A 17,016-nucleotide genomic window follows, 5' to 3' on the forward strand; every position below is an offset into this window, starting at 1 on the left:
ATCTGCATCTTGACTAATGCGAGAAGTGTCTTGTTTAGTGCTTGTGTGTTTCCGCTCTAATTGGAAAATGAGCGAAGGTTTCGCTTGAAACCTTTACCCAGATCCTGCATCTTACCGAGGGGTAGGTTTTATGTGACCCTTGTTCTCAGGTTGATATTAACATACTGAAACGAAGTCAATCGACTAATCCGAGGTAGGTCCTACCAAAAGTGTGGGGTCGAGGATGAAATCTGAGAAACGAGGATTATCATGTGGCAGCTTCCCCGCACGGAGTCAAGGGTTGCGAAGAATGAGCTTAGTAGTAATTCTAAAGGAGGTAAAGGGCGGCCTGCTACCGAGATTTCCGTCGAACTGTAGAAGCTTCCATCAATAGGAAAGTACCAACTTGGCGCTGCCAACCAGCACAGTAGCATACTGTGCCAACGCCACTTGGCTTTGGTGTCCCCGTTGGCGAGTTAGTCTTTAGCTACATTGTATGATATGGTTGCATGATGCAGAGCTACTGCACCAGAATGAGGCAAGAATGCCATGAATATTCGATAGCAAGCTTTGGGGATGGCTACACTACAAAAACTATCTTCTAGCATAACTATCCTATCATCCGTCATTTCCTTGGATTTCGATCTAGGAGTCGAAAATGGATCGGATATTGCGCCGCGACTCGTCCTCGGCGAAGGCTAGTGAGTACAACACCGGCGAGGGAAGCGCATTAAAGCTCCCACAGAACGTGGAGGACACACTGTCCAAGGTAGTCGCCTCGCTTTTCAGCCCTGTATTATCCTGACCTCCACATCTCACCAACGTTTCGCTCCAGGTCTTGCCCTCGGAGGACGTGTTAGACCGACCCGAATTCGATGCGCGTGAGTTCATCAACCGAAACTTCCCGGACGAACAGAGTCTAGGGGATATAGGCGACTTCGTAAGCCGTCTCCGTGGGCGCATGAAGGAGCTGGACGACTCGCTGTCTCAGGCATCGCAGGATCAGAGTTTAGCGGCCCATCAGGCGCTTGTGGATCTGAAGGAAGCGAAAATGGCGACCCAGCAGCTCTTCCACAAGATCCGCGATATCCGAGGAAAGGCAGAGCAGTCGGAGGTCATGGTGCAGGAAATCTGCCGGGATATCAAGCAGCTTGACTATGCTAAGCGCCATTTACAGACTACGCTCACGGCTCTAAAGCGACTACACATGCTGGTTAACGCAGTGGATCAGTTAGAGTTCATGTCCTCCCAGCGCAACTATCGCGAGGCCGCCTCTTTGCTTGAAGCGGTTAACCAGCTCTTCACGCACTTCGACGGCTACACGAACGTCAGTAAAATCGTCGAACTCCACAAAACTGTACGCACGTTGCAGGAAGAGCTCGGTGGACAGATCTTTGCCGACTTCCGGTCTATCGGCCCGATGGAGTCGTTGGAGGAGAATTTTCCATCAGAAGAAGAGCGGCAGGCAGTCTTTGCCAACCTCTCAGCGGCATGTGCAGTCGTCGATGCATTGGGCAAAGCAACCAGAGAAAAACTCATCCATCTATTTTGTGATGAGCAGCTTCTGTCCTACGAACGATTATACGGGGACGGAGGAGAATGCGCTGGTTTGCATCAAGCTGAAACGAGATACACGTGGTTTTACAACCTCCTTGCTGCAATCGATGCTCGCTTAAACGCTATATTCCCGAAGCATTGGCGGATGGCTCGGCGCATGTGCATTCAATTCTGTGAAAGCACCCGGACCCATCTACTAGCACAGATAGGTGCACACACTCCGGACGAGATGGACGTGACATTGTTGCTGAAGTCTCTGCAACGAACGCTCATATTTGAACGCGACGCAGCGCAGCGCTTTGAAGGGATGGCAGATGGAGAAGAGCTACAGGAGATGGAGCTCGATGAGAACGGTGACGCTATCGATCCGCATTCCGCTGAAGGTATCAAGAGAAAACATCGTCGGAAAAAGCGTGAGGCAGAGCGCAAGGCACTTGAAGAAGAAATGGAGAAAAACGGCGAGCTAGCTGGCGACAATAACCAGAGTTTACCGACAATTCGAGGAATGATATCTCATTCATTCGACCCCTTCATGACGGCGTATGTCGCGCTGGAGCGGAAGAACATGGAGCAGATGATCAATGAAGTGATGAGCGCGGAGTTGGTGGATCGGAACGGCCAGCTGCCGGTGTTTTCGAGCTCGGTGAACATGTTCGCGTACATCCGCAACTCCATTAAGCGATGTACGGCGCTGACGAACGGCCAAACATTCTTTGATCTCCAGAATGAGTTCAAGCACTGCTTTCAGCTCTACTCGCAGCGGCTTCTCGCTAAACTCCCCGCTGCCTCGACTGGGCCATCAGGCGGTCTAGACTCTTCGAGCAGTGGTGCTAGCAACAAGGTCAAATTGAGCGACAAACAGGAAGAAGAACTGTGTTTTGTGATCAATACGGCCGAATATTGCGCTGAGACACTGCCATCTCTAGAGGAAGTGATTCGAGCGAAGATTGACAAAGCGTTCAGCGAAGCCATTGAGCTATCACAAGAAATGGATACCTTCCACGACGTGGGCGCTGCAGCAATGAAATGTATCGTGGCTGGGTTGGAGACATCATTGGACGACGAGTTAACTGCGCTCCACAAGGCGAACTGGCAGACGTGGGAATCAGTGGGTGACGAGAGTTTGTATGTGACGCAAATGGGCGAGAAGCTGCAAGCTTTTGTGCCGGTGCTGCGTCAAATGCTTTCTGGATTGTACTTCACGAACTTCTGCGATAAGTTTGCTGCCTCCTTCGTGCCCAAGATCCTGCAGGCTGTGTTCAAGTGCCGAAAGATGAACCAGGTGGCAACCCAGCAGTTACTGCTTGACGTATACGCACTCAAGACACTCTTCCTCCAGCTCCCAGTACTGAACAACGACGGATTTCAATCCTCTTCCGCCTCGTCGAGTGCAGCGACGATACCTTCGCGCTACACGAAGTTCGTCACGAACGAGATGGCGACAGTAGAAAACGTGCTGAAGCTCATTGGCACCCCGAACGAGATGCTCGTTGAGAGTTTCAAGATCATGTGGCCCGAGGGCACTGCAGAGGACTTCCAGAACATCATGGCTGTGAAAGGCCTCAAGAAGAGTGAGCAGGCAGCGTATCTCGAGACGCTGGGCATGCAGCGTAAGCCCACGGGTAAGATCGCCGAAATGGAGGGCAAGATGAGCGACATGACGGAGAACTGGAAGAAGAACATGCAGAACTTCGCCAAAGTACCGTTTGCATTCACGGGCGGCATGAACACCAACGCACATCATCAGGGCTAGCTTGCAGCATGAAGTAGTTGACACTGCGTTTCTTTAAGAAATTCGGCTCAAGAACACAATAAAAACAACCAAATTTCACCATAAACTGCAAAGATGCTGATCATTGTGAAGGTCTTGACGGATATGTGGCTGGAGATCCATGGCAAGAAGAGCAGTTCTGTTCTGTCTGATCGGCTGCAGCAAGCAGCCACAGGACGACAACATCGTGCAACTTCAAAATCACCAAATGAATGCGATGTTAACAAACGATGAAATGTATTACCTTAGCGTACACAGATTTAGTAGAACTTAACCCTTCGTCGCCTGTAGGCTTGCCATGCCGTGTAGTGCGCAGTAGCTCCTGTGGTGTCGGTGATCACGGTCGTGGTGGTGCCGCCACTTGTCCCCGCTTTTGAGCTCGTGGAGTCATCCGTCATGGGGCAGTCGCTGTAGTCGGAGGATTTGAGTGTCGCCTTGGACGTGATCCCTTGGTTGGACGTGATTTTCACTTCTACATTCTCCATGTCAATGGCTTCAGACGGTGACACCTGGTAAAAGGAAGTCACGCCGATGACTTCGCCTTCCACGCCATTGATCTCCATCGCTTTAATGCCGTCGCGGGAGTTTGGCACCTGTAAGGCGAACCACTGCGGGTTGCTGCCTTCCTTCCAGCAGAACTTCTCCTGCTCGTCGGGACAGGGCGTGAAATGCCACGAAATCTCGGAAATGCGAGGGTCTCCACCTACAACAGTGTACCACAACGCCGGTGTTCAGGTCGAGGTTGCCGTAGCCGCACTCGTAACATAAGTCCGCCACGAAGGCCGTGACTGTGCCGCTCTCGCCTGTAATGGACAAGCAGCGGCTGCAGCTGGACGACTCGTAGTACTGATCATAGTTCATCGCCACGAAAAGTGACGAATTGAGGCCGTACGGCGCCATACGCGAGCTACAGCTCCCGCCGAGAGCCGACTCGAGGCCGTACGTAGTGGCCTTGCCTGTAAAGACCTCCTTCGCGAACACAAACCAGGTGGAGCACAGGCAAAGCAGCGCCAATACCCGCAGAAGGAGCTGCGTTGCTCTCATCGTAGAGGTGACGAGCAGCGAGGAAGTCGTACCGCACTGCCTTGGCAGAGTGTAGAAGACCAAGTGGCATTAGTAATTCTTGGCATTTTATGTCCGTTTTGGGTTACAAAAGCATGTAGCCATGCTCCGATACAACACCGCTATTGCTGGCGCCAGAGCTGCTACTGGAAGCTCCTGTCTTGGCCATTACCATGGGCACACCAGAGAGGTTGGCGATATCCTGTGTTATCATGCTGCTCTGCATATTCAATGGCATCGCCATTGTTGCGTTAGGAAGAGGCATATTAGCCAGACCCGCATTTAGAGACGCTACCGTCAACGATGTAGCAGCCGAGTGTGCTGTAGCGAGATCCACGTCCGGTGTAGCAGGTGCGCTATCCATTACACTCCCATCCGCACTGGAAGTTGCGGCAGATTGCACGCAGTGAATATCCACCAGCTCCACCTTTATCTTCTGTTTAGCATGCAAGATGCCTTCAAGCGCAAAGTCGATCATCGTCTGGCGGTAGTCCGGTTTCTCCCAGTTGAACCGAGTGAGATCCGATGCCAACGTACCCGCAGACGTATCAGGAACCACAGTCGTCAACCCGCCCACGAACTCCTGTAGCTTGCGGAATCGGCCATTAACACAGGACCAGGCGAAGGATACGTCCGTATCACGATCGTGTTTCTTCAGCACACCATTGAGAATAGGCTCACGATTCACAGCAAGCACGAACTCCTCATATTCGCTTTGAATCATCTTAATGTCTTCGTCGGAGAAGGTCTCCCGCAAGCGCGGCTCTTGTTCGCTAAGAATCTGTAGGAAGGCCTCCTGCCCCATTTCACAAACCTCAATGGGCATTGAAACAGGCGGATTCACGTGCACGCCAACTTCTTCAGTGCAGTAGTGTCGTCCTTCTTGGGCGATTGTGGCAACGCCAGCGATCAAATTCACAGCAAAATGTGCCACAGACTTGGAGACGTGCAGCCGTTCTACTGCACCAAGTGTGTCGAACACGTCAATAGCCAGCGGCCCGCCCTCATTTTGAATAAATTGCTGTGCGTTCTGGAAAGTCAACTGGAAAGACCCTGCGGCACACGCTTCGTCACGGTCTGGCGATTCCCACAAGTCTCGTCGAGCACCGACCACATCTGCCATAATCAGCGCTAGTTTGCAAAGCTCCTGCACTTGCCCTCTCACCTTATTCGGCCCGCTCTCCAAGTTCAGCAGCTTTTTCATAAAGTATACAATCTCAGCCATCACTCGGTGGGCAACAGCTACGCAAACCCACCACGAAGCGGACGGAATAGAGACTGAAGACATTGTTTGTCGGAGCTGCATAATAGCCACACGATGCTCCATTAGCCACTTGAGTGCCTGCATTAACTTCTCCGAGAAACCGCGAGTAGTTGAGAACGAAGTGGTAACATCAGGAATGCTATCGTTCTCGAAAAGAGACAATGATCCGTCTTGATGGGAGTTCTGCTGGTCCTGACGCAGGGCGGCAAGTACCGATACCAGCTCATCATAAAAAGCTTTGCGACAAAACGTGGTGACACAGTTCTTCACTACCAGCTCCAACTGGTGCACACCACACCAAATAAGGTAGAAAGCTGACTTGTTCACAGCACTTGTGAGACGCGCTGAAAGTCCCTGCTGACTACCTGTCACCCCAGTGTTGCGTCCCGTATTGGCACCTCCATTGGTAGTTGTGCCGATCAGTTTACTTCGCCATTGCGCATCTAGAACGTCGAAAAACTTTTCTAGCTGCTTCATAATTGACGGAGCGGGATGCTGGGTGAATGCTGGTACCGTCAGGAGATGAAAATCATGCAGCGATCTATTCTGCCACAACCGTATGCGGATGTCCAAATACGAAGTGCCTTGATGAACGGCTGCGTTGGTGGCTAACGCGTACGCCCATGAGGAGCGCATCATAAGCGCAATTTTCTGCAGATTGCTTGCAATCACAGCACGTACGTAACCTGCGACTCTGTTGTCCGAGCAACCACCATAGTAGGCCATTTTCGTTTCTTCTTTTGTGCACTGTACCATGCGCGATGCCAGTCGGTAGGATGCCCCGCAAGCCACGAACTTGATGGCAAGGTCGTATAGGCGCTGATTCTTGATAATAATCTCATACGTGTCAGCGTCCTTGCGGCGGAAAACGTCAAGAGCTTGGTCCTTTGAGAGTCCTTCCTCGTCGCTTGCATTGAAGAACATATCGCCGACAATCTCCTCCACCAAGCGTTTCTCGATCACTGAGGCCGGAAGCCGCACGGGACCCACGCGCTGTACGACTGGTGCGGTTGTACCCACTACTGTTCCAGCGTTGCCGACATTGCCAGTCTGAGCGTTGATGAGCTGCTGCTGCGCCATCGCTAGCGAGTTAATCGTGGCCTCTTCGATATGGGCCGCGAAGAACTTTGCCTTCTCAGGGTTCGACGATTGCTCGTACTCGGCCCATTTCTGCCTGTGGTTAATCTCCAGGTGCGACAAATAATGGTCCGCACGGAACGGCTGCCGGAAGTATTTGATGTTGGCCGTGGCGCGCCGCTTGCGGGTCGCGTCAGCAGCTGATTCCTTCCCGAATGCCACACAAAATTTGCACATGACGGATTCCACTACGTTCGTTTTGGCGTGGCGGCTGCACACCGACAGACCATACTTGATCGTGTGCCTCTCATTGAACTTGACGCCGCGGTCCTTGTGCTTCTTGGGCTTGTCGCCACCGCGCTCCGAGCCGCGCGTTGCTCCCATGTTTTTCGTTGGCTTATGACTTTTTTTTTCGCTGTCATAAATGTTTTCCATCTGTTTTGGTTTTACCATGATTTTTTAGATTTGGAATTCAATTATGAATAAAAACATTTTTGTTAAAAACAAGACACACGAACAAATAACGTTGGTTTCTTTGCTTCAATTGAAGTGCAGCAATTAGATGGCACCAAACTATCGCGGATGGTTTTGGCCGCTCGTGGCCGTGGCGGGCACGGCAACAGCAGCAGTCGTAATATACAAGTACGCGACGAGAGGACTGCGCGATCACGGAGACAGCGAGACGCAGACGATCGGGAATACTCAAGAAGACGAAGATGTGGATTACGAGTGGCTGTCGGAAGCGGACGACGAAGTGGGGGAAGCGCAGCACAGCGAGCACTTGCAGACGGCAAACCAGGGAAAGAACATGGTGAGAATAGCGTAGAGAAAAAAATGTTGCTTTGTTATTAACGAGTGGCGAGCTTTGTGTTGTTACAGCTGCTGGCCATGTTCGGATTCATGTTGATGATACTAGTGATGGCAGTGTCACTAGTGATCACGTGGAACAGCGAGGACGACGAAATATCATTTGTGGAGCTGCCGATGTTCCAGCCATTAATGTGGATCGCCGTCGGTATCTTTACAGGTGAAGCCATAGCTCAGAAAACGCCTTGCATTAAAGCACTAACGTGTTGAGTTGCTGTTAACTATAGCTGCTAGTATGGAGCTATTCACTCGCTCATCGAGAGGGATTGACCAAGATATCCCAGTTCTTGAGGAGAAAGCGGTGTTTCCTCACGACGCGAGTGACTTCGAGCTTATCCGACAGCATAATGGTACGTTTTGCATTTCAGTCTTCCCACACGTCGCATTCGACTAATGGAGGCCTCGTGAGGCAGCAAGCTCTGCGCTGCAGAATAGCAAAGGTGTTATAACCCGCCCAGCTCGTCATGCTAATGATGCCGATGAAGAAAAGGAAAGTGTTCCTGGAGATATCGCGGCAGTTATCAAGCGCGCCGATGAATTGTTTGAGCAGGGTCAGCACGCTCAGACACGAGAATATTTAAAAGCCGAGCTACCAAAGTATCCTCCGAGCGTCGAAATGGTGGGTAGTGATTGTTACATTTTACATTCTTGTTTGAGTAATCTGACTAACGTAGATTCGATATGTGTTGTAGTTGTGGCGTTTAGCTCGCGCATGCAATTATCTCGTCGAGGAGAAGAGCAACCCTGACGAAAAGAAGGCGCTAGCTTTTGAAGGCTTAGCCGATGCGGAGAAGGCGTATGCTTTGAACAAAGACTCGGCTGCGTCCAACAAGTGGATGGCCATCATGACCAGGTACCTCTGCATTAGCAAGGACTAAGTGTAAACTTCACTAACTGGTACACTTCAACAAAACCAGCACGGTGGGGAACTTTCGAGATCTTAAGGAGAAGATCGCAGGTGCCTACGTCATTCGGGTAAACTACTGCTATCTACACCCCCGTTTCGGCCCCTCTGAACTGTTCTTCTCTGTAGGATCACATTCAACGAGCCATTGAGCTGGACCCGAGTGACGCCACGTCTCACAACATCCTTGGACAGTGGTGTTTGGCCTTTGCCGACATGACTTGGATCGAAAAGCGCGCCGCTGCTGCACTCTTCGGTACTCCACCTACCGCTACATATGAGGAAGCCGTTGAGCACTTTCAGGCAGCAGGTAAGCCTCAAATCCCATCATCAACATGCGTGCCTTGGCTCAAAATCACAAATGCTGATATTTTTATGCTTGTTTAGAAAACATCAGCCCTGGGTTCTGGAAGAAGAACGTGTTTCTCCTCGCGCAGGTAGTGCATGTGTAAATTTGCGATATAGTGCTTTTCCACTTTGTGAGCTTTCTGACGTTTTGTTGCTAGACCTACTTAAAAATGAAGCGAACCAAGGAAGCAGCGAATTGGGTGTTAAAAGCCAAGGCAGTTCCGGTGAAGACGAGAGAGGACGAGGAGGTAGAGAGAGAGATCGCAGCGCTGATGAAGCAATTGAAGTTGCAATAAAATAATTGAAGGTCGGACCATGTTATTCTATTGCATAGGTTTTAAAAACTATCAAACAGGTTACGCGTGGAGTCAGCAGCGTAGAAGCTGGCTGGCAACTCACGTGCACTAAGAACGTGAGGCATAGCAAGGCAAGCGAAAGACATGGGCATCGATCTGGGATCAAACAGCGCAGCAACCACGAAGCAACGGGCGGTGGCAAAGTCGACACCTGCCGACAGTGCAGCAGCCGAACCCAAAGTGAAGCCGTCTCCTCCGAAACAGTCCATCGTGTCTGTCATTACAGGAGACGCGTCCCTGGTACGCACTGCTTTACTCAGTGATTGCTGCACGGAGGCTAACACTTGCTGTAGCTGATGGCGGCTTCTGGTATTTGCACTATGGTGGTGTCGGGTATTGTGTCAATTGCGATGGTGGCGCTGGATGACAACCTGTCGTCGGTGGGCGAGTTGCGATTGTTCTCGCCCTCCATGGTTACAGGTTCCGTCCTCTTTACAGGTGCGTTTTAAAGGCTTTACTGTGAGGTTACTGCAATACTGAACAGAGTATGTTGCTGTGAAGTGGGTGTGATGAATGCCATGCTCAGATATTCGAACCGGAAGGCCAATGCTGCGCCGGGAGAGGTCGTGCTTCCACCTGGCCACCCTCCTATTTCACCGGAGAAGCTAGCAGAAATGGTAGAACTGGACGAGAATGGTAACCCAAAGAAGCGCATCAGTCGTTGCCCGCTGGGGTTCTAAGCGACGAATGCCACGAATTCGATACAATAGACTGTGAAGTGGTTGTAATGTGAAATGAGCACTCAACAATAACAACACACTCACTTCCTACGACTAGTACGTCGAGCTCGACGGGCCTCCCGCTTCTTTTCCTGGAGTGAAAGCTTCAGTGCCTCCAGCAAGTCACTGCACAAAGCAACTGTCAGTTTTCTGCTAATGCTTCCAAATGGTAAGAAAAGCGCAGCACCACGTACGGATCATCTTCATCGTACACCTCATCATGGTGATCAAGAGCCTGTGCTGCACCACCAGGTCGGCGTGGGATCGGGGCATCTTCATATCCTGGCTGCCGATGGCGGATCTCATTCTGCAAACATTCGCAATATCAATATTTCTCCTTTGCTGGAGTATCGATAACACCTCCACCATACCTCAAACTGTTCTGCCGACAACGAACCCAGCATTCTCTGAGCGCCGCGATTGAAAACGGAGTATGCGCTCATACCGTCTGCACGACTCTCTCCGCCAAACAGCAAATGATAGCACAGCACAGCGAAACCTGAGAGAATGACATACGCCGCCGCGAATTCGGGTTCATTATCGTGGATGTACATCAGCCCTCCGATCCAAACGGATGCCACCAAAGAGTAAGAAGCGAGAGAACGCCAATGAGGTCGGAGGGCAAGTGCCACGCTCTCTAATGTTTCCTTCGACAACAACTGCTCCACCTTGCGGCGAATCTTAGCACGCGTATCACGGTTCACGCGTAGTACTGGCGGGATGAAGGGCACCAGCCAGTCCAGCGGCCCTTGATCGGCAGCCCTCATGCGGCGCGGCATCGGTCTGTCCATTTTTACGAGACCACAAATCCTGAGAATGAAAAAAAAAAAAATCGGAAAAAGCCAAATTATTTTATGTAGACATTTTTATGCTGACGCCTGCATCCTCAAGACCTGCATGCACGTCTTGGTGAACTGCTCAGCGGGGATAGCAGCGGGCAATTCTCCTTCATGCGCGATGAACCACGCGATGAGGTCTCGATAATGGCTGGGGAAAAGCTTCTGCATGTGACATCGGGTCTCATCGAGTCGAAGTTGCGAAGTCAAAAACCCACGGGCGAGGTGCACCCCCTGAGCTTCCAGCTTGTCGGTGTGTTGAGTACGCTGCAGTGCCATAAGACGCTTGTAAAGCTGGAGAACCAGCTGCTTCTTGGTTTTTTCACGCCGCAGGTCAAAGCGCTGCAAGGCTGCCTTCTTTTCCAGTGCATCCAGCTGGTCATCCTTCTGCAGGGTCTGAATGAGGAACTCTAACGAGTCCAGCGGCTGGGTCTCCAACAAACGTGTCAGCAGAATATGCAATATTTCCTGCACCTGGTGGCTCTCGGCGTATGAGCTCATGGCGTCCAGCATTTCAGTCGGAGGAGGTCCGTCGCCGAGCATGTTTGAGTCGCGCTGCCGAATCACCCTCGATGGAGGCATCGGTATTTATCGTGCGATCTGGGGCAAAAGAGAACTGAAGCGGCACTCTACTTGAAACGACAACTATATTCAAGCGTTCGTTTATAAAATGCAATGATTGTTCTTGTCACTCATTGTTCACTGTCAATTGAACCGGATTGCACTTAGGGCACGCGGCGTCGATTCCAAGTGGTAGGAATCCTACCGTAAGATCATCCTACATGTACTAGGATGTAGTTGATCATCTCGATGACAGCCGATATCATGCGTGAAGAGAGCCTGGCACTGTGCCATGCGAATTGAGTCGCCGAGTCATCTTCAATATCTGTTCCCAATTTGGCTTTCCTAGCACTGTCCTGCTGTCGTCCTCGAACCACATGGCAAGTGCTCCCATCCACTTGCTTCGCCTGATGCTCTTGCCCAACTCTGCCATAGGGCCGGCTAGTACTTCGAAGTCTTCCGCCCTGCAAAGCCTCCTCACTCTCTAATTTGCTAGCATCCCGCTCGCTGCCCAGCCTTCATTCAAACTTCAGCCGACAGAAACATGAGCTTCGGAGGCAACGTTGAAGGCTACTTGCTCAAGATTGAGGGCGATGAAGCGCGTATCGTGTACTGCATCCTCGACGAGGGCATGTTGCAGTACTTCTCACGCATGGGCGGCGAGCTACTGGGAGCTATCGCCTTGTCAGGCTGCAAGGTTGACGTGTTCCTACTTCCTTCCTCGGACGAGATCGGTCAAGTGCCCAACCAATTTCGTGTCGACGCCCAACCACGAACTCCGTCCGTTCGCCGACGTGGTGCCCGGCAGCCCGTGGATGCAGACAAGCTGGTGTCGATGACTTTTGCAGGATCAACGCGTGAAGTCTCCGACCAGTGGGCCGTCTCCATCCTCAACTGGAATCGCTACAGTTGGGAAGACGGTCAAATGGTTTGCAGCTCCAAGAACGAGTATCACAACCTTCAGAGCATCATTGGGCTGAGCGACTTGAGGACGGACAAGACCACTGAGGACCCTGTTGTGCCGGTTGGAGTGAGCCCAGCAGTGCTGCCACTGTAACTATAAGCTAGCATAGGTAGAGCTTCCCCGTTGTGTTTTTTTTTTTCGTTCAATAGACTGAGTGAAGTGAGTAAAGTGACGTTTGCCTTGCTGACAAGTTACAAGTTGCAACACTGCTATTATCATTCAACAGCCTCGAAACATTTCGTAGTTAACGTTTCTGAGTTGCAACAACAGCGAAGAAACTGGACGCGAACGCATTTCACGCATTTCGTTCTGCAAGTTTTACAATCTTTTTACACGATAATGCTGATTGTATTTACTTACACCTCAACGATTTTACAAACTAATCTATCGCAGCAAAAAGTTTTACGGCACGGGCGTAGCCTGAGGCATGGTAGTTTGAGGCACCATCGAGATAGGAGCTTCCCCAGCACTAGACGACGGAGGGGACGCCTTCTGAGGCTCGTTGCTAGTCCCAGCTGCCGCAGCTGCTGCTGCCTCCTCCGCTGCCATTTCGGCCAGACGTGCCTTCGTAATAAACCGACCGTCTTCTCCACGCTTGCGGTTCTTCGCGATGCTGTGTCGCACCGGATAAGATGGTTTATTGGACCAGTTGCGGTTCTCGCGCTTCTTCAACCACTTGGCAATTTTCTCCTTCTTTTCCTCCTTCGAGCAGGGCGGAGGATACGATGGCATCGGTGGAGCAGTGGTCCACTTTCCTCCAGGGCCAGCACGAAGCTGAGCCTTGCCGAATCCATAGCCAGCGGCGTAGAAGTTGTAGCCCATGTCAGGCTGCACACTGCCGTATCCGTACCGGTTCATAGCGTACTGAGGCTGTTGCTGGTATGGATTGTAGCCACCATTGGCTCCAGACATGTACGCGTTCATGGTGTACTGCGACTGGTCTCCAGCGTAGATTACGTTTGCTGGGTAAGAACCTTGGTTCATGGCGTACCCTTGTTGCATACTGTAGCCGTTCATGCCCATGTGCGCAGAGGCTGCGGGAGAAACTGCAGGAGGATTCATCCCCATCATGTTGTGCACAGGCGATGACTCGTATCCACGCTTCATGTAAGTCGCTCGATCTCTGAGAGGCAAGTTGATCTGTGGGGGAGCGCCAGCGTACATATTGGTCGGTGAGGCTTGGGGCTGGTGGTATTGCTGCGCCATAATCGTCGTGGGTGGGTAGCCATTCGACACAGGCATCCCAGTAGCGAACCCATTACTAGTCGGCATGCTGGCGCCAGTAGGAGTAACCAGGTTCGTGGGAGCCGAGTACTGGTTCATTGCCATGGGAGAGCTCTGCGGATAGCTTGTAGCATTCATCGGCGTTGACTGGTTCGTTTGGTATGCGAACGTATTCGCTGAAGGGGTCAGAACTGCGGGCGCTGGGTTGAATCGACCCGTATTGTTAACGTTTTGCACTGGCATTGGATCCGACTTGGCTGCTGGTGGCGTGGTGTTGAAGTTGAGAGCAATATCGTTTACAAAACTCTCCGACAGCCAATCACCAGTGTTGCGCTTGGAAGAAGGATTCTGGATCTCCTTGAGGAGCAGATCTTTCACGGCCTGGAAGTCGCCCGTATTGTTGTACTTGTCCAGTGCTTCTTGGAGCTGAGGGGAGTCATTGTTTAACAGCAGATCTTTCAAGTGACCTCGGTCATCGTTGGAGATAAGTCCTTTATCACCCAGCGACTTGATTGCGGCCATTTTGCCGGAAATACTTCGATAGCGTTTGTTTCCCTTCTTGCCACTGGACATCAAGCCCCCGGACGGAGCGCTGCTGCCCATTCCGCCTCTGGGAGGTCCTCCCATGTTTCCAGACGGTGCAGCATTACCCGTTGTTTGGCCATTAGAGTAAGGAGAGATGCTGGGTTGAGAAGTGACACTACTGGCGCTTGGCGTAGACAGCGTCATGGGTCTTGCCGACGATCCACCGGGGGCAGCGGCAGCTGCTTCAGGTACCGAAGCGGCCTGTCGCTCGCTGGGCTGCTGGTAATCTTCGCCCCGTAAACAGATCACGAAGCGGTCATTCTCGCGGACGCCGAAGCGCAGGGAGCGAGCGTTAAGCTGTTGTGTCATGTCAGTCAGAGTGCATACGTTAGATTTCCCTCCACCAAAAGATGTCCACCAAACAAAGACAATTGCAGATCAAACGCACCTCAGCCGCAATGCCAGTGGCCTCCGTGGGAAGCAGAAAGACCCGCGCCTTGGGCGTCGTAACGCCGTCCTCATACTCGCCTTGCTTGCCTACAGCAGCCACCATGGCAGTGATGGCGTCCTTCCACTTGAGCGGCGGCGGCGGAAGCTCCAGCACCTCGTCATCGGTCTCATGCTGCGTCGTGCCATCGTACAGACGCACAAACACGCGCGTGCTCATGACTGCGGGCGGGTGTCGTGTCGATCGGGTGAGGAGATGACGTACGTCTGCGCTGTCGGAAGCTCCTCGCAAGTGCGGAAATGAAGAGCGTGGTTGGGCCCAAACCCCAACTGGGGCATCGAATTCTGTGCCGGCAACCGATTGGATATTTTTCGAAACATCCGAGAGGTTTCTACAAACACCAAATACGTCCAATATGGAGCGATCTTTACTGTACGCTCGTCTAGGATATTAATAATGGAAGGCTTTGATGGCGCCATAGAGCGGAGGACGACGCTGAGTCCACAAATTCTCCCCCACCCCTCGCGTCGAATAGTCAATTTGGGTCCCAGATTTCCCGCAATTTTTGAGCAACGATGAAGTTGAAGCGACAAACTTAACTCAAAACTCGAACGTTGGTGCTGAATAAGCTTTGCAAGGTATCGAAGATAAGCCTTATTAGGGACACAGTGTCTAGAGCAGAGGGATCACCTTGGAGGCAGAGTCCTATCTTGTAGAATGACACCGCAAATTGGATGCGATGTCCTTTTGACCCTTTTCTGTAGATGCAGATTTTGAATTTGGGCACTCCAAGAAGCGAAAAAAAGTCAGCGATTCGGGCCGGAGCGTGGGGCAAGTAGCGAGCCCAGTCAATACAACGCATGGCGACGAAGGAGGGAGCTGACGGCGCTGGCCACCTCGCTCGGATAGTGAACTACGTGCTGTACCAGCCGAACCCGCTGCAACAGGTAGGAACTTCATAATGAAGCGGGCTGCCGCGTGGCGTTGGCGCGTCACGATCCGCGACAAAAAGTATCTTTCGTCGCGTTGTGTACCCATCCCAGATTATCTGACCTAGATGGCTACATTGAATGCTGTCACTGTCAGATCTTCTACTTGCTGCTGGTCGTCGGAGGCTACAGTGCTTTCCTCTTCTTCGGACTACCGCATCTACCCAATGACTCACTCGGCGAGATCCACATGTACGTGGCCATTATTTTAGTCGCGCTCCTCCTGATCAGCTCTACGTAGATGAGCCGGGCAGAGAACACTGATTAACACAACTGCTGCCTCTGTAGATACCTCAGCTTCGTGGCGGTGCTGAGCGCGCTACAGAGTTTCATTGCGGCGTCCATGTCGTCACCGGGGATTTTGCTGCCTCGTACGCATTGTGTCGTTACTGTCCTGGATAACAGTTTAACATTTCTCGTTTGCTTTGTCTTGTCGCTGACAATGACAGCGACGCTCGTGTACTTCGACAACTACGAGTTCGACGATGTGCTGTACCGCAAGCGCGAGTGTCCAACGTGCAAAATGACTAAGTGAGCAGTTTTATAAGCGATCGCCATAGTCACGGATACCTTTTTTTTTTTTGACAGGTTTGCATTGCTGTGTTATGACAGACTCGCCCGCTCCAAGCACTGCTCCGTTTGCAACAAGTGTGTCCCGCGCTTCGATCACCGTGCGTTAACACAATTGTCTACTATTCAAAAGGCAATTTATAACATGGTTGTGTCCTTTTTCGAGTAGATTGCGGATGGCTTAACACTTGCATTGGCGAATGCAACCACTGGGTCTTCCTGCGATTCCTCATGGTACCGACTGGCAGCATAATTCCTGATCGTTCCATCACAATTATTCAGCTAATGCGTGTGGTTTCATCATTAATTCCAGATGAACGTGCTTTTGTGCAGCTATGGTTCGTACGTTCTCTTCGCAACTTTATCCGACGAGTACCAGCATCTATTGCGAGAAGAGTTTCTGGATGAAAACACCCGCACTGTTGTCCAAGGCGAGCCGATGGTTGTCGTTCGATATTTGATCCATGAGGAATCTATCCTCATAGTTCTGTTCGTGCTCTGTGTCGGCATGGGCATTGCGCTTGTGTGCTTTTCCGGATTCCACCTCTATCTGGTTTCCAACAATCTCACCACAAACGAGTTTTTCAAGCGGAGGGAACTTCGTCGATCGCATATGTGTCCTTGCACACATAAGTATGATCTCGGGTCCGCCGTATTAAACTGGCGCGAAGTTTGGGAGCCTCGATACAAAGCTAAGATATTTGCTGTGAAGTTGGCCGCTTCCAAGCGCTCTGATCATCAAAAAGGAGTAAAATCAGCGTAATAGACTAGCAAGAAAAACTGGTTAATATTTTTAGCGATAGGCTCATACCTTCTCGAAAAGTGCAGTTGTGGAGAATAGCCGAGTTCGTTGCAGCTACCCAAGGAAGCCTCAGCTGAACAAGACCAATGCCTTCCGAGGAAGAGACACCAACCTCCTTACTTACACCCGATGATTTGTATTTGCAGGCACGTAGCTTTGATGTAGATCTGGATAAGGAGCCGTACTTGCTTCC

The 17,016-nt window shown here is 51.4% G+C and overlaps 11 protein-coding genes across 13 annotated transcripts; 5 read left to right on the forward strand and 6 right to left on the reverse strand.

The window, feature by feature from the left end:
• The first annotated feature begins 492 nt into the window (after positions 1 to 492).
• On the forward strand, positions 493 to 3,491 carry PPTG_14977 (hypothetical protein). The gene is made up of 2 exons (XM_008911959.1): positions 493 to 748; positions 815 to 3,491. The coding sequence occupies exons 1-2, from the start codon at positions 638 to 640 to the stop codon at positions 3,287 to 3,289; spliced, it is 2,586 nt and encodes an 861-aa protein (XP_008910207.1). The 5' UTR covers positions 493 to 637; the 3' UTR covers positions 3,290 to 3,491.
• A 76-nt stretch (positions 3,492 to 3,567) lies between these two features.
• Positions 3,568 to 3,870, reverse strand: PPTG_14978 (hypothetical protein; the record flags this gene model as incomplete). Its single annotated transcript, XM_008911960.1, has 1 exon — positions 3,568 to 3,870. The coding sequence occupies one exon, from the start codon at positions 3,868 to 3,870 to the stop codon at positions 3,568 to 3,570; it is 303 nt and encodes a 100-aa protein (XP_008910208.1).
• A 4-nt stretch (positions 3,871 to 3,874) lies between these two features.
• Positions 3,875 to 4,351, reverse strand: PPTG_14979 (hypothetical protein; the record flags this gene model as incomplete). The annotated part of the gene is made up of 1 exon (XM_008911961.1): positions 3,875 to 4,351. One exon carries the CDS (start codon positions 4,349 to 4,351, stop codon positions 3,875 to 3,877), a length of 477 nt encoding a protein of 158 aa, XP_008910209.1.
• Positions 4,352 to 4,454: 103 nt separating this feature from the next.
• On the reverse strand, positions 4,455 to 7,094 carry PPTG_14980 (hypothetical protein; the record flags this gene model as incomplete). The annotated part of the gene is made up of 1 exon (XM_008911962.1): positions 4,455 to 7,094. The coding sequence occupies one exon, from the start codon at positions 7,092 to 7,094 to the stop codon at positions 4,455 to 4,457; it is 2,640 nt and encodes an 879-aa protein (XP_008910210.1).
• A 116-nt stretch (positions 7,095 to 7,210) lies between these two features.
• Positions 7,211 to 9,149, forward strand: PPTG_14981 (hypothetical protein). Its single transcript, XM_008911963.1, has 9 exons — positions 7,211 to 7,521; positions 7,590 to 7,737; positions 7,805 to 7,927; positions 7,991 to 8,196; positions 8,270 to 8,430; positions 8,495 to 8,552; positions 8,611 to 8,791; positions 8,869 to 8,918; positions 8,988 to 9,149. Exons 1-9 carry the CDS (start codon positions 7,273 to 7,275, stop codon positions 9,123 to 9,125), a joined length of 1,314 nt encoding a protein of 437 aa, XP_008910211.1. The 5' UTR covers positions 7,211 to 7,272; the 3' UTR covers positions 9,126 to 9,149.
• A 120-nt stretch (positions 9,150 to 9,269) lies between these two features.
• On the forward strand, positions 9,270 to 9,695 carry PPTG_14983 (hypothetical protein; the record flags this gene model as incomplete). Its single annotated transcript, XM_008911964.1, has 3 exons — positions 9,270 to 9,425; positions 9,479 to 9,623; positions 9,670 to 9,695. 3 exons carry the CDS (start codon positions 9,270 to 9,272, stop codon positions 9,693 to 9,695), a joined length of 327 nt encoding a protein of 108 aa, XP_008910212.1.
• Positions 9,696 to 9,839: 144 nt separating this feature from the next.
• On the reverse strand, positions 9,840 to 10,683 carry PPTG_14982 (hypothetical protein; the record flags this gene model as incomplete). The annotated part of the gene is made up of 4 exons (XM_008911965.1): positions 9,840 to 9,861; positions 9,950 to 10,030; positions 10,099 to 10,211; positions 10,276 to 10,683. The coding sequence occupies 4 exons, from the start codon at positions 10,681 to 10,683 to the stop codon at positions 9,840 to 9,842; spliced, it is 624 nt and encodes a 207-aa protein (XP_008910213.1).
• Positions 10,684 to 10,739: 56 nt separating this feature from the next.
• On the reverse strand, positions 10,740 to 11,483 carry PPTG_14984 (hypothetical protein). The gene has a single exon (XM_008911966.1). It carries the CDS (start codon positions 11,320 to 11,322, stop codon positions 10,771 to 10,773), a length of 552 nt encoding a protein of 183 aa, XP_008910214.1. The 5' UTR covers positions 11,323 to 11,483; the 3' UTR covers positions 10,740 to 10,770.
• Positions 11,484 to 11,760: 277 nt separating this feature from the next.
• Positions 11,761 to 12,484, forward strand: PPTG_14985 (hypothetical protein). The gene has a single exon (XM_008911967.1). It carries the CDS (start codon positions 11,846 to 11,848, stop codon positions 12,356 to 12,358), a length of 513 nt encoding a protein of 170 aa, XP_008910215.1. The 5' UTR covers positions 11,761 to 11,845; the 3' UTR covers positions 12,359 to 12,484.
• A 59-nt stretch (positions 12,485 to 12,543) lies between these two features.
• PPTG_14986 (hypothetical protein) lies at positions 12,544 to 14,868 on the reverse strand. The gene is made up of 2 exons (XM_008911968.1): positions 14,463 to 14,868; positions 12,544 to 14,371 (listed from the first exon to the last, which is right to left on the reverse strand). The coding sequence occupies exons 1-2, from the start codon at positions 14,679 to 14,681 to the stop codon at positions 12,668 to 12,670; spliced, it is 1,923 nt and encodes a 640-aa protein (XP_008910216.1). The 5' UTR covers positions 14,682 to 14,868; the 3' UTR covers positions 12,544 to 12,667.
• A 209-nt stretch (positions 14,869 to 15,077) lies between these two features.
• PPTG_14987 (hypothetical protein) lies at positions 15,078 to 16,857 on the forward strand. 3 transcript variants are annotated; one of them, XM_008911971.1, is made up of 8 exons: positions 15,078 to 15,100; positions 15,227 to 15,409; positions 15,549 to 15,643; positions 15,740 to 15,822; positions 15,901 to 15,982; positions 16,064 to 16,122; positions 16,191 to 16,255; positions 16,335 to 16,857. In XM_008911971.1, exons 2-8 carry the CDS (start codon positions 15,323 to 15,325, stop codon positions 16,782 to 16,784), a joined length of 921 nt encoding a protein of 306 aa, XP_008910219.1. In that variant the 5' UTR covers positions 15,078 to 15,100; positions 15,227 to 15,322; the 3' UTR covers positions 16,785 to 16,857. The 3 variants fall into 3 exon arrangements, with proteins under 3 accessions (XP_008910219.1, XP_008910217.1, XP_008910218.1); XM_008911969.1 differs by having other exon boundaries at positions 15,740 to 15,982; XM_008911970.1 differs by lacking the exon at positions 15,078 to 15,100 and having other exon boundaries at positions 15,199 to 15,409.
• Positions 16,858 to 17,016: the final 159 nt, after the last annotated feature.

This window comes from Phytophthora parasitica (assembly GCF_000247585.1).
Source record: "Phytophthora parasitica INRA-310 unplaced genomic scaffold supercont2.44, whole genome shotgun sequence".
Classification (NCBI taxonomy): Eukaryota; Oomycota; class Peronosporomycetes; order Peronosporales; family Peronosporaceae; genus Phytophthora; species Phytophthora nicotianae.